The sequence below is a fragment of the Glycine soja genome, chromosome 12 (assembly GCF_004193775.1).
Source record: "Glycine soja cultivar W05 chromosome 12, ASM419377v2, whole genome shotgun sequence".
Lineage (NCBI taxonomy): Eukaryota > Viridiplantae > Streptophyta > Magnoliopsida > Fabales > Fabaceae > Glycine > Glycine soja.
In genome coordinates this window covers 9,715,757-9,728,680 of record NC_041013.1, presented here as the reverse complement: position 1 = coordinate 9,728,680, position 12,924 = coordinate 9,715,757, and the positions used below count along the sequence as shown (strand labels likewise).

The window sequence follows — 12,924 nt, the reverse complement described above, 5'->3', positions numbered from 1 at the left end:
CTTGTTAATTGAATGAAAAATGCATTAATTAACTGAGCACTACATTTTTCTAATACGAATTAACTGAACATTCATTTCTTTGAGATGATTTGACCCCACATTGCTTTTTCCCATACGATTTAACTTCACATTGCTTTTTTTAAGATGATGTAACTAGACAATGTTTTCTATGAGATTATTTCACTAAACACTTATTCTTTCTAATTGCACAAACCAAACACAATTAATTAAGACTCAATCTAAACCGTTTATATGGTCGACACGATCTCAACCATTGGTATGAGTCATGGGAGAACAGTAGATCATATATATATATATATATATAGCAGTAGGAGTTTGATTATCCACTCTTGTGTATTGTGATGTTGACATTATTCCATCAGATGAAAGGATAGTGTTTGAAAGCCCTAATGATCCTAAAGTCATCATAATAAGTGAGGACATGTCGCTTGGTGTCTTAAGGAAAACTATTTTTGATGCCAACGGAGGTTGCCGAATTTTAATAAATCCTTTTTACCGTCAACCAATCTATGTAGGTGATGGTTTTGTTGCATACGACTATATGTAGCTCAAATGCAATGATGATGTGAGAAAAATATTTTTCATCTATTCATAATTTAATACCAAAGTTCTGATTGAGTTGAATGCAATTTTTAGGCGTTCTCTAGATGAAAGAAATCCTTGTCTTGCTATGCAAATCAAGAAAACCAAGAACAACTGATCAAATAATTGCTCTGATGCGTGATGAATCTATGTAGTCATTGCGCAAACTACTTATTGCTACTTTTTAAAATAAACTTGCAATCATCATTGGAATTTTGTTGTTGGTTTTTTTTTTAAGATTCCTTACTTTAATCGTGTTAGTCCTAAAAGATTATGATGTTTACCTAAGTTTTATTTATCTAAGTCTTCTTTTTTTCATCTTCTTTGATCTAGATAAACTTGGTTTCATTTAAGGATTAACTATTTTTATTAAAATACTATTCTAGATAAATTATATTTACATACTTATAGTTTTACATAAATCATCAATGCATACTATTAAAATTGAACATGTTTTGTTTATTTAATTTGTTTAGGTAAAAGAATTAGACCATTCAAAATATATTCATTTTTTATAAATATTTAACTAAATTATATTTATATTGATTTCATAAAAAATCTATTTAACAAAAACAATTTAACAAAAAAATAAAAAAAAATCAATTCTCATTTTGAACTGAGTTTTTTTATAAAAAAATGATTTTTTCTTCCATTTGTGGAATTGATTTCATAAGGTGGTTTAGAAAAAAAATGACGTTATGAAATTGATTTCATAAGAACCGATTTCATAAGGTGTGTTTTTTAAAAGTCAGTTCAAAATGAGAATTGAACCAATTTCATAACGTTTAAATTGCAGGTGAGAAATCAGTTTGGGGGCACCAATTTCTCACATGAACAATGTTTTGTGTCATTAGGATAAATATTTTTTGGGTTGTATTATTTGGATAAATATTTAATTTATTTGTATTATTTAGGTGAAAAAATTGTTGATCAATGCATTATTGTAGGATAAACCTATAGAAGGGAATGCATGACAACAAAAGGCAAGGAGAAAATATTTGAGAAAAATACAAGGGTATTTTTTACATAATTTCGTTTTATGGAAGCTTTGACAATTTATGGATATCAGTTGTAATCTTAGTACTTTTAGTTAATAATTTTAAATTTTAAAAATAAAAAATAAAAAATACAAATCTTTTTCCCATGGAGTTGCTTTGTTGGACTTGCTTTGGTGGTCTTGCTTTATTTTAGACCAAAAACTTACAAATTCACAGTCTCAAATGGCTCAAAGTTACATTTCCAAGCACATAATATTAAGACAGGACAAATTTTTTCATGAATGGCATAAGAATGTATATTTCATAATACTAGAAAGAAAGAAAAAATGAGAGACGGAAATCACATGAGGGGAAGTGATTGATGGGACAAATAGGCCAACCACTACTAGAAAAGCGCTCTTCTAAGTCAGTTAATTTTAACTTTTTACGATGATTATGAACCATCATCGAAACACGTGTCGTAATATGTCATTAGTCTACAACGACGATTTCATAACCGTCTTAGTATGTCAAGCTATCTAAGACGGTTATCACACAACCGTCTTAAAATGTCATGCCAACTAAGACGGTTTTGAGTCAAAACCGTCTTAGTTTGTATGACATTTAAGACGGTTATTGAAATAACCGTCTTAGTATATATAGGATTCTATTAATTTTCATATAGTAATTATTTTCACATGCATATACTTTGAATAATCAATGAGTATGCTAATGAGTTTCTATCCTAAATTAATGAAAAATGATGAATAAAAAAGTTGTTCGAAAAAGTAAATGATTATAACTAATAATAAAGTAACTCTACTAGAATGAAACTAATTATACAATGAAACAAACAACAGCAATAAAGCCTTGTCCCACTAGGCGACATTGGCTACATGGATCTCACAAATCACAATGTCATTTGGCACACTTAAAAACCAAAACTTCAGGAATATAAATTAAATTAAGCAAGTGGGTGACAAATGGAAAAAAACAATAGATATATTCAGAGAGAAAGCATTGGACAAAGACTAATATCTCAGAATACTAAGATTTATACTAGAGACTAACCTCTCATTCATGAGAATTGAAAATAAATGTTGTATATTTTCTTTGATCCACATAGCCATTATTCTACCAATAAGGCTGTGAGCCACAAATATCCATAGTTAGTGCAAGACCACAAACTGTAGCTGCAACAAGGTGTATGGAGAAGGTTTAGTAGTTATAGAAAGAAAAAATACAAAGAAACCGAGAAAAAGAAAGAGAAATAGAGAAAAATATAGAAAAACTTTGCAGCTGCAACAAGGTGTATGGTAATGCATATATATATATATATATATATATATATATATACACTAACCACAAGTGTAGGCCATAAAATTATCAAATTATCACTAATCAACTTATAATAGTATTATCTGAAGGAAAAATGAAAAGATTTTGAAGAATTGGTAAAAGTTGTCCATATTCTCTTTTAGTTTATGTCATGAAAATATTATAAATCTACAAAACACATTTAAATAAAAACAACTTCCAAAGTTATCAGATATCATATCTATGATATGATGATCCAATAACAAGCAAAACTAAAAGGTAGTTTCAATTGGGTATAAGTTGCATAAAAAAATTTAAAAACACTAAGACTGCTCAGTATCTGGAGCAAGGATATCAAGTTGGGAACCGAGCTTGTCTTCAGCAACCTTCTCGGCTTTCACCCTTAAATTGTTGAGATGCTTCTTTCTCTCATAAACCAATTGTGCCTTGTCCTTTCTCTTCTTTTCTAGCTCCTGTGAGCAATAAAACAATTACTCACATTAGCAAACACATCTATTCCCTTTCCATTTGGAAAGCAAAAAAAAATCCCAAATTTTCCAACAATCTAATTTTCCCTTGAGAATTCAACAAGGGAAAAACAATTTTTCTGGTTTGCACAAACATAACGATACTAAATAATAAATACAAATATACAAAACAAATATGCATACAATCTTCACAATTGACGGAAAGAAATTAGATGAGATCATATTAGAAATATGATGATTACTTATAGAAATTGCACATTTGAAATATTAGTAGTACCATGAAAACAGCTAGTAGAAGCTGGAAAAGTAAGAACTTACCCTGATGATATCAAATAAGTTCCATCCAACTTCAGATGACAACCTGCCCAGTATGCAGTACTTGTGTCCTAACATATCAATGCATTTATTTCACTATCACAGAACAAAAATTATTCCATCAATCTCACCACAAAGAACACATTTCATACTAAAAACCCCTAAACCAATTACCAACCACAATCACAACCAGGTTTCAAAATGAAACTCAACATTAAACAAAGAAAATCATCTAAACATTTAATTATACAAATTTAGTTAGTCCTATCGTTCCTTAATTTTTTGGTCATTAGCATAATATTTCTATATAATTATAAGACTAGTCTTTAGAATGAGAATAATAATTAAATAAATTATATCCACAATAATAACTTTAAGATTAAGACTCTCACTATTGTAAGTAAAGTTTACTCAAAGTTACAAATTACGTAAGTTGCACGAAACATTGTTTAGTTGCATTCATCGATCCAATTATTAATGCTCGAAAACTGATTTTATTCATGTATTTAGGTCATGTTTGGGAAGTTATTCCGATTAGTTTTTCTAACTTTTGTTACTAATTAAAAAATTTGCTTAACTATTTGGTTGAACTAATATTTTTAACATATTAACTTCTAACTTTTATTTTTTTAAAGTTCCAATGCATTTTAATTCTTTGTTTGATTCCAATTATGACTTACCCATAGTTTTGTATTATCCAAAAACTCTAAATAAATTTCTTATTTTTTTCACAAAATGGATAATCTTTTATACAACAAAGAAACTAAAAAGAAGTTGCACAAACATTTTGTATTTTGAAGAAATCCATTGAAAACATACATCAAACAAAGAAACTAAAAAGAAGTTGCACAAACATTTTGTATTTTGAAGAAATCCATTGAAAACATACATCATAGTAGGTACTAAGATATCATTCTTGTCTTCTGTCTTGTGTAGTTACAGATAAAAAAAAAGTTTTTGGCAAGAAAACAAAATTTGTTAAAATTGAAAACATAAAAATATACACAAACACATTATACACACATCTATACTAATATTTCGATGCCAGGTAATTTTTATATAGGTATGCATAAGATTAAGCATACCACTAATTATTATAGAAAACAAAAAGAAAAGGTTTTATAATAAATAGACAGCCTAACAATAAAATTTGATTGTAAATCCATAAGAAAATAACAAAACAACCCCACAACTATAAATAGCTTTCTTAACCACCACTTTCTTAAATTTAGTTAGAGAGATGTAGGTGTTAAATCAAGATGAAAAGAAAACCAATATGGTAATAAAGCAAGAAGCTACTTGAACACATTGATTATGAATAGCATCATGGCAAAATAAAGTTTGCACTTGAGAACAGAATCCCTCAATCTCAGTTTCTTCCAGCTCATCCTCAAGATTCATTGCTAAGATTCTTGTTTCACTTATAAAACTCACAACCAAAAAAGTATCAAAAGGATCATCTATTGAGGATCTTAGTGACCACATTCCTTTGATACCTTGAAGTTCTACCGATGCCTAGATCAAATACATGCATAAAAAATTAAGATTTTGTAAGGAGTTTGTCATTGATATAAAGATTTATTTTTCCAATTTCCATTCCTTTTGAATGTGTCTTGGGTGCAAATATTCCACACTAAGGTAGAGGAATGGGAGCTGACCTGTTCATTAATCCCTATTCCATTGTAAGCTCCAAAGCAAGTTACAACCTAACCTTGGCCCTGCCTTTCGAGGTCTACCACATGGAAGTCAACAATAGGCCCCAAATTGACATACCTTTCCAATACTTCCACATAAGAACCTTTTGCATCAAGTTGTAGATTTAGTTTTATTAGCTGCATTTTACCATCAGAGATTGTCAATATGTTATGTCTGAATATGTAAGCATAAGTATTCAGCTATGGATATGCCATACTACACTTCCAAAGTCTTTAAAGCAACATGAATAGAGAGGACAATGAAGAAAACACTTCACATATTGCAAAAGCTTCCTTATACAGATTTGTTCTTTCCCTTGTTATCTTATATTAGAGGAAAAAAATTAGAAGAAAAGAAAATATCCTTAGAAAAAACTTGATTGTTTTGGTGAAGCAAGTCCCTCTTGTATTGTCTTATTGCCTTATGTCCCTACTATACTATTTCATTTGCTCCACAAGTATAGACCCTTCCTCCACAAAACCTTAAGTATAGACCCTTCCTCCACAAAGCCACAAGTATAGACCCTTCCTCCACAAAACACCCTGCAATAGAAATAGACTAAAAATCCATAAAACAAAAAAAAACCCACCAATCAAACAATCACATTAAAAACCACATTCACCCAATTCAACCAAGCAGTAATCACCACAATGCAAAGAAGACCAAAGAATCAACACCTGCAGCATCTTCCCGAGGCCCATATCATCGGCAATGAGGCACCTTGCACCTCTTCTCAACGCGAACCTCAACCCATCATGCTGGAAAGGTAGTAACCTTTCCAAGAGCGTCCTTGGAAGCTTCCTGATCAGGCGATCCACCTCGTCGTCAGGCAGGTGCTCCGACCGCACGGGCGCCCACCACCCAGTCGCAAACAAACACGAGAGGCACTCTACGACATTGAACGTCGCCCAGGGGATCTCCTCCATCAGCAGCACCTCCGTCACCGTCGCGGCCTTTAGCTGCTTCAGCACGGCGCGATACTCTGCCAACTTGAACATGCACACCTTCTCACCATCACTAGTCTGCGTGTAATGCGAAGGCACCACCTAAGAAACCGACAATAAAAAAAATTGAAATTAGGGTAAAGAGAATAAAAATATAAACAGTGGTTTGGTTACTAAGAGTGAGAGTGAGTAATGTAAAGTATGTGTTGTTGTGAGAAAATGGAGCTTAGAGTGTTGAGGCAATGTTGGTGACCAGGGAAAGGGAAGGAAGAGAGAGGGATGGGTATTATGAAGAAGGAATTGGGGGAGCATATTTCGAGCCTGGCGAGGAATTTTTGGGGTTGGGGTTTGGAAACCTAAAGGGGGAGTAAAGAGTGAGAAGGGAAGTCTAAGAGTCAGAGGATGAAAGAGTGGAGAGAGAAATGAAATTTTAAAAACAATGAAAAATATTCTAAAATAGTTTTTACAAAACCGTCTTAGAATGACAGTCTTCTAAGACGATTTTATAAAACCGTCCTAGAATGACAATCTTCTAAGGCGGTTTTTGTAAAACCATCATAAAACTTTTGCATTTATTTATGAAAGTGCCACCGTGTTTCTTTCTAAGTCGGTTATTGATCGACCGATGTAAAATCAACATCATAAAAAACTATTTTTATAGTAGTGAATACAATAACAAACTCTATAATAAAGTAATGTCTGATGGAGAAATAGACCAACACAATAACAAACTCAATAACAAAGTAATAGGCAGTGGAAATAAATTCTCCCAAACTTTTAAGAACCTATGAGGAGCACCAATAAAATATATAGTGCAAAATAGAAATTAAGAAAAAAAACAGTCACAATTTGTTTAACGTGGAAAACCCCTCAATGCAAGGGTAAAAACCACGGGTCGTCTAGACCAAAGAAATAACTCCACTATAATCAATAAAGATACAAGAGAGTCTCTAACAAGTGCACTGAAATGTGCTACAAATAGTCAAATCAAAACAGACCCTCAATTGATACAATAGAGACAAGAAGATGAAACTCCAAAATATAGAGCACAGAATACAAAACACTCATCTCTCTTTCCAGATATCTTTTAAACGATCCAACCAAACAATTTAAAGTATCATGTGTGTATAACCTGCTATCCAAAAATCAGCCCGATCCAGCAGTGAACGAACCCGCAGTTACAATATGAAAAATACTCTCTAGTGGGTATGCGAAAATCACAATGATTTTCCCTCTCCTTTCTCTTTTAATGATTTATAACTGTTTTTCGCTCTCAAATGAGTCTCCCTCTCTCTCTAATGTGACCCTTCTCCACTTAAATAAGTGAGACACAATGAGTCTTCTCATTTCGACCTTTACTCTACATAGGAAGAGAGTCCAAAAAACCCAACAAATTTCCCCTCTCACAACTATGTGGAGGTGTATGCCAAACTGACGATCTCACAACAAGCTTTAAAATTCATTGCATCCAACCACTTTCTCTTTTCTTCACTTTCCATGGCCTCTCTAAAGCACTCAGGTTCTCCATCATCTGTTAGGATCACATACTCATTGGGAGAATACCTCTTAGAAGGTTGTCTCTCCCTGTTGGACCTCCTGAGTTGAACTTGAGGTGGTTCGGTAGCATCACCAAGATTTTCATCTTGTGACATGTCATGCTCCTCTTCATCATCATCATCATTAGGAACATTTACCTCATCTCTAGGTTGTTGGACACTGATGTAAGCTCCATTGGAGCTTGTAGGCCTAGGATCTTCTTCATCAATGGATTCCTTTGCTTCTTGGAAGATAAATGGCAGCGGAATGGAGAAGGAAGAGAGAGAGGAGACGCCACTTCAAGGAGAAGATGAGTCTAGAAGAAGCTCACCACCATAGGAGGTCATGGATAAGAGCTTGGAGGAAGAAGGAGATGAATGAAGAGAGAGGGAGAGAAGAGCACGAAATTTTGTGCTCTAAAAGAGCTTTGAAATCTGAAGTTAATATTCAAATGATCAAAGTTGAAAAAAATGCACACACATGACCTCTATTTATAGCCTAAGTGTCACACAAAATTAGAGGGAAATTCAAATTTCACTTGAATTTGAAATTGAATTTGTGGAGCCAAACTTTGGAGCCAAAATTTCACTAATTATGATTAGTGAATCTTAGTTATGGTTCAGCCCACTAATCCAAGATCAATTCCAAGATTCTCCACTAAGTGTGCTTAGGTGTCATGAGGCATGAAAAGCATGAAGGACATGCACAAAGTGTGACTATATGATGTGGCAATGGGGTGTAGTAAGCAAATGTTCACCTCCCCCTCTAAAATTTAATTGGATTGGGCTTCTACCAATTCAATTAAATTTATTTCCAACCACACACATCAAATATCCACTTAGTGCATGTAAAATTATAAAACTACCCCTAATACAAAAACTAGTCTAGGTGCCCTAAAATACAAGGGCTGAAAAATCCTATATTTCTAGGGTACCCTACCTACAATATGGAGCCCTAAATACAAGGACCAAATATAATGACATCCTAGTCTAATATGTACAGAGATAATTGGACCCAACCTTGGCCCATGGGCTCAGAAATCTACCCTAAGGTTCATGAGAACCCTAGGGCCTTCTTCAGCAGCTCTAGCCCAATCTTCTTGGAGCCTCTTGCTCATAGTTCTAGTGACTGGTCCCTTCCTAGGGAGGATTGCATCAGACACCAACATCATTCTGAACATCAGTATTCAAATTCTGAATAGGCAATTGAACTGGTTGAAAATCAGCTACACCATTGTCTTCCTTGGGTGTAGACTTCTCCACCTTATCAATGTCTTCAATGGTTTGGTCTTCCATGAATTTCACATCACGACTTCTTACAAGCTTCTTCTCAACAGGATCATAGAACTTATAACCAAATTCGTTCTCACCATAACCAATGAAGATGCACTGCCTTGACTTTGCATCCAACATGGATCTCTCATCCTTTGGAACATGCACAAAATCCTTGCAGCCAAAAACTCTTAAGTAATCATACTTCACATTCTTGCCAAACCCAAATTTGTTCGGTGCCTCACTATTCAAAGCAACAACAGGACTAAGATTGATAACATGCACTGTTGTGTACAGTGCCTCACCCCAAAAGTGCTTGGGTAACTTTGTTTCAAAGAGCATACATCTCACTCTCTCGATCAATGTCCTGTTCATCCTCTCCGCTAAACCATTTAGTTGAGGAGTTTTACGAGGAGTTTTCTCATGAGCAATACCATGGTGCTTGTAGTAGGCATCAAATGGTCCACAATACTCACCACCATTGTCCATACGAATGCGTTTCAGCTTCTTACTTGACTGCCTCTCAACTAAAACATGAAACTCCTTGAACTTCTCAAGTACTTGGTCTCTTGTCTTCAAAGCATAGACCCAAAGTTTCCTGGAATAGTCATCAATGAAGGTAACAAAATAGAGTGCACCACTAAAGGATTTCACCTTCAAAGGGTCACAAACATCTGAATGCACCAATTCAAGCAACTCAGATTTTCTGGAGGGAGGATGCTTCTTGAAGGATACTCTGGTTTGCTTACCAACCATGCAATGAGAACATTTCTCCAAATCTGCATTCTTCAATCTTGGAAGCATATCCTTCTTGGCTAAACAATTCAGTCCCTTCTCACTAATATGACTAAGCCTTCGGTGCCACAAAGATGCCTCCATATCCATAGCATTCACATTGTCTCTAGCAACCAAAGTTTTTGTCCAATACAACTTTGAAATGTTCTCCCCCTTGGCCACAACCAAGTTACCCTTGGTGAGTTTCCATTTTCCAGAACCAAAGTGGTTATCATAACCAACATCATCAAGTACCTGCACAGAGATCAAATTAAAGCTAACATCTGGAGCATGTTTCACTCCTCTAAGTATCAACTGCATTCCCATTTTGGTTTGCAAACAAACATCACCAACACCAATCACCTTGGACATGCCATCATTACCCATCTTCAAGACTTCAAAATCACCTGGAGTGTAAGATGTGAAGAACTCATTCCTGACTGTAACATGCAGTGTAGCACCACTATCAATTATCCACATGCTCTCATCAGATACAAGATTATGCGAATTAGGGTCATGAAGAATAACAAGATCATCACTAGTAGCAGTAGTCACATAGTCATCATCATGATCCTTTTCTTTTTGCTTACCCTTCTTGTCTTTACTCTTCTTCTTCCATAGAAAACAATTCCTCTCGATATGTCCTGTTCTGTGACAGTAATGACAGTCAACAATTTTGTACCGAGACCTAGACTTGCTCATGCTCTTGTCTCTATCACCCTTCATATGTGCATCCATCGTTCAAGCAAGTAGAAAAACAGTCTCTTAACCAAAGAGCCCTGATACCACTCTGATGGGGGAAATAGGCTAACACAATAACAAACCCTATAACAGAGTAATGTCTGATGGGAGAAATAGGCTAACACGATAACAAACTCAATAACAAAGTAATAGGTAGCGGGAATAAATTCCCCCGAACTTGCAAAAACTTGTGAGGAGCACCAATAAAATATAAAGTGTAAAATAGAAATTAAGAATAAAAAACAGAGACACAATTTGTTTAACGTGGAAAACCCCTTAATGCAAGGGTCAAAACTATGGGTCGTCTAGACCAAAGAAATAAATTCACTTTAATCAATAAACATACAAGAGAGTCTCCAATAAGTGCATTGAAATGTGATACAAACAGCCAAATCAAAACAAACCCTTAATTGGTACAATAGAGACAAGAAGATGAAATCCCAAAATATAGAACAGAGAATGCGAAATATTTATCTCTTGCTACAAATATCTTTTTGACGATCCAACCGAACATTTTGAAGTATCCCGTGTGTAGAATCTAGTATCCAAAAATTAGTTCGATCCAACGATGCACGCGTAGTTGTAATCTAAAAAATATTCTTTGATGGATATGCGAAAATCACAATAATTTTTTTTCTCTTTTCTCTCTCAATGATTTATAACTATTTTTTCCTCTCAAATGAGTTTTCCTCTCTCTCTAATATAACTTCTCTCCACTTAAACAAGTAAGACGCAATAGATCTTCTCATTTCATTTGAACTACTACACTTACTCTTACATTCTTTCGCGGATTTTCTCTCTCACCCTTCAACATTACTTTCCCGCAAAATCCAGCATGCTTTCTCAGCAGAGGAGCATAAAATCAACTTGTCTTTACAATAGAAAAGCCCAAACTCCTCGGTATTTTTTTTAAGTTCCATTTATTTCTTATTAAAAATTTTAATTTTTTAAAACTCTGAAATCATGATAAACTTAACTTCTCCTTTTTTTAAAATAAAAAATTAATTACAATCTTCCCTATTTTTTCACTTTTTAATTATTAATTACAATTGTTTGATCACGACTAGTATTAAGAATGTAGCAATGGGCAAATTAATATGGATTCTTGTCACCTGTCACTGCACTCTATCGTGGCTGAGGTAATGAAATTAGGATAGGAATATATTTAGGCCCATGATTAGCAAAAGATAAATCGAAAATACTTATCTAATAAAAATATCCTCAAGACAAAAGGCTACCAAGCAAATTAGGAATGCTATCAAGCAAAAAGCAAATGTACTAGGTTGAGCCTATACATATTTTCCTTTTCCATCTTCATTCTTCTCCTTTATTTCTGGCAATTAATTTTGTGCTATTGTATTGCTCTTAGAACTTCTAAATTGATTTAAAAAAAAAAACAAAAGGTTAATTTACTTCGTTACATAATTACTCTTATTTGGAATTGAAAAGGCAAAATTAAAGAGAAAGAGGATGAGAGACCTAAAAGTGCTTTGATCCTTTGGATTATACGAAATCATAAAGTCATTATTGCTTTCTTTAAAGTTGAAGACTTCAAAGTGGTTACATCAAGGGTGGTGTCCAGGTGGATTTGCACAAACTATTTTAAAAGTGTTCTCCAACATACGTGCAATTTAGGTATAGCCTTTTATTAAATCAATGATATGATGAAAAGATAAAAAAAATTGTTTAATTATATAATCTTGTCAATCAAAGATTGACACAATGATCGTAAAATCTCATTTCATTTTATATGTGAAAATAATTTATTTAATATTATATTTAATTTTTTTTTATATAAAATTTTATTGGATAAGCAACAATAATATATTAAGAACAAATTTAATCTCTCATCTAACTATTTTTTGACAAAAAAGAATACTAACTTAAACTCTAACCGCCACTAGCATGTAAAGTTCAATAGTTCAAGTTCAAAGGTACTACTATTTTATTTCTTTTGGTCATGGACAAAAAAGACTTACAATATTGCACTGACAAGTTTTTTCCCGTGCTAGTTTCTACGCTATACAATGAAACTTGATTGAGGTTGATATCATAAACAAGACACAATTGGAGGATGTATCGGAAAAAAAAACACACACACACAATTGGACGAGGGCTTTTTTGCACGTGCACGAGCGTGTGAGTAAGACTAAAAAAGGCAATCATATTCATAATTCATGCATGAATGAATTACGCATACGCCTCTTCATATGCTTTGCTGCGCAAGAAAAATAATTGGTCTCAACCAAACAAAACCCATCAT

At 33.7% G+C, this 12,924-nt stretch overlaps 1 protein-coding gene across 1 annotated transcript; it reads right to left on the bottom strand.

The window, feature by feature from the left end:
- Nucleotides 1-3,040: 3,040 nt before the first annotated feature.
- Nucleotides 3,041-3,971, bottom strand: LOC114378605 (60S ribosomal protein L13a-like). The gene is made up of 2 exons (XM_028337252.1): nucleotides 3,704-3,971; nucleotides 3,041-3,370 (listed from the first exon to the last, which is right to left on the bottom strand). The coding sequence occupies exons 1-2, from the start codon at nucleotides 3,776-3,778 to the stop codon at nucleotides 3,221-3,223; spliced, it is 225 nt and encodes a 74-aa protein (XP_028193053.1). The 5' UTR covers nucleotides 3,779-3,971; the 3' UTR covers nucleotides 3,041-3,220.
- Nucleotides 3,972-12,924: the final 8,953 nt, after the last annotated feature.

What these genes read in the sequence shown, in the direction of transcription:
- LOC114378605 (XM_028337252.1), bottom strand. Translation starts at nt 3,778, where the DNA reads ATGTTAGGACACAAGTACTGCATACTGGGCAGGTTGTCATCTGAAGTT. An exon ending in ACTTATTTGATATCATCAGG is followed by an intron (nt 3,371 to 3,703) that starts GTAAGTTCTTAC and finishes TATTGCTCACAG; the next exon opens with GAGCTAGAAAAGAAGAGAAA.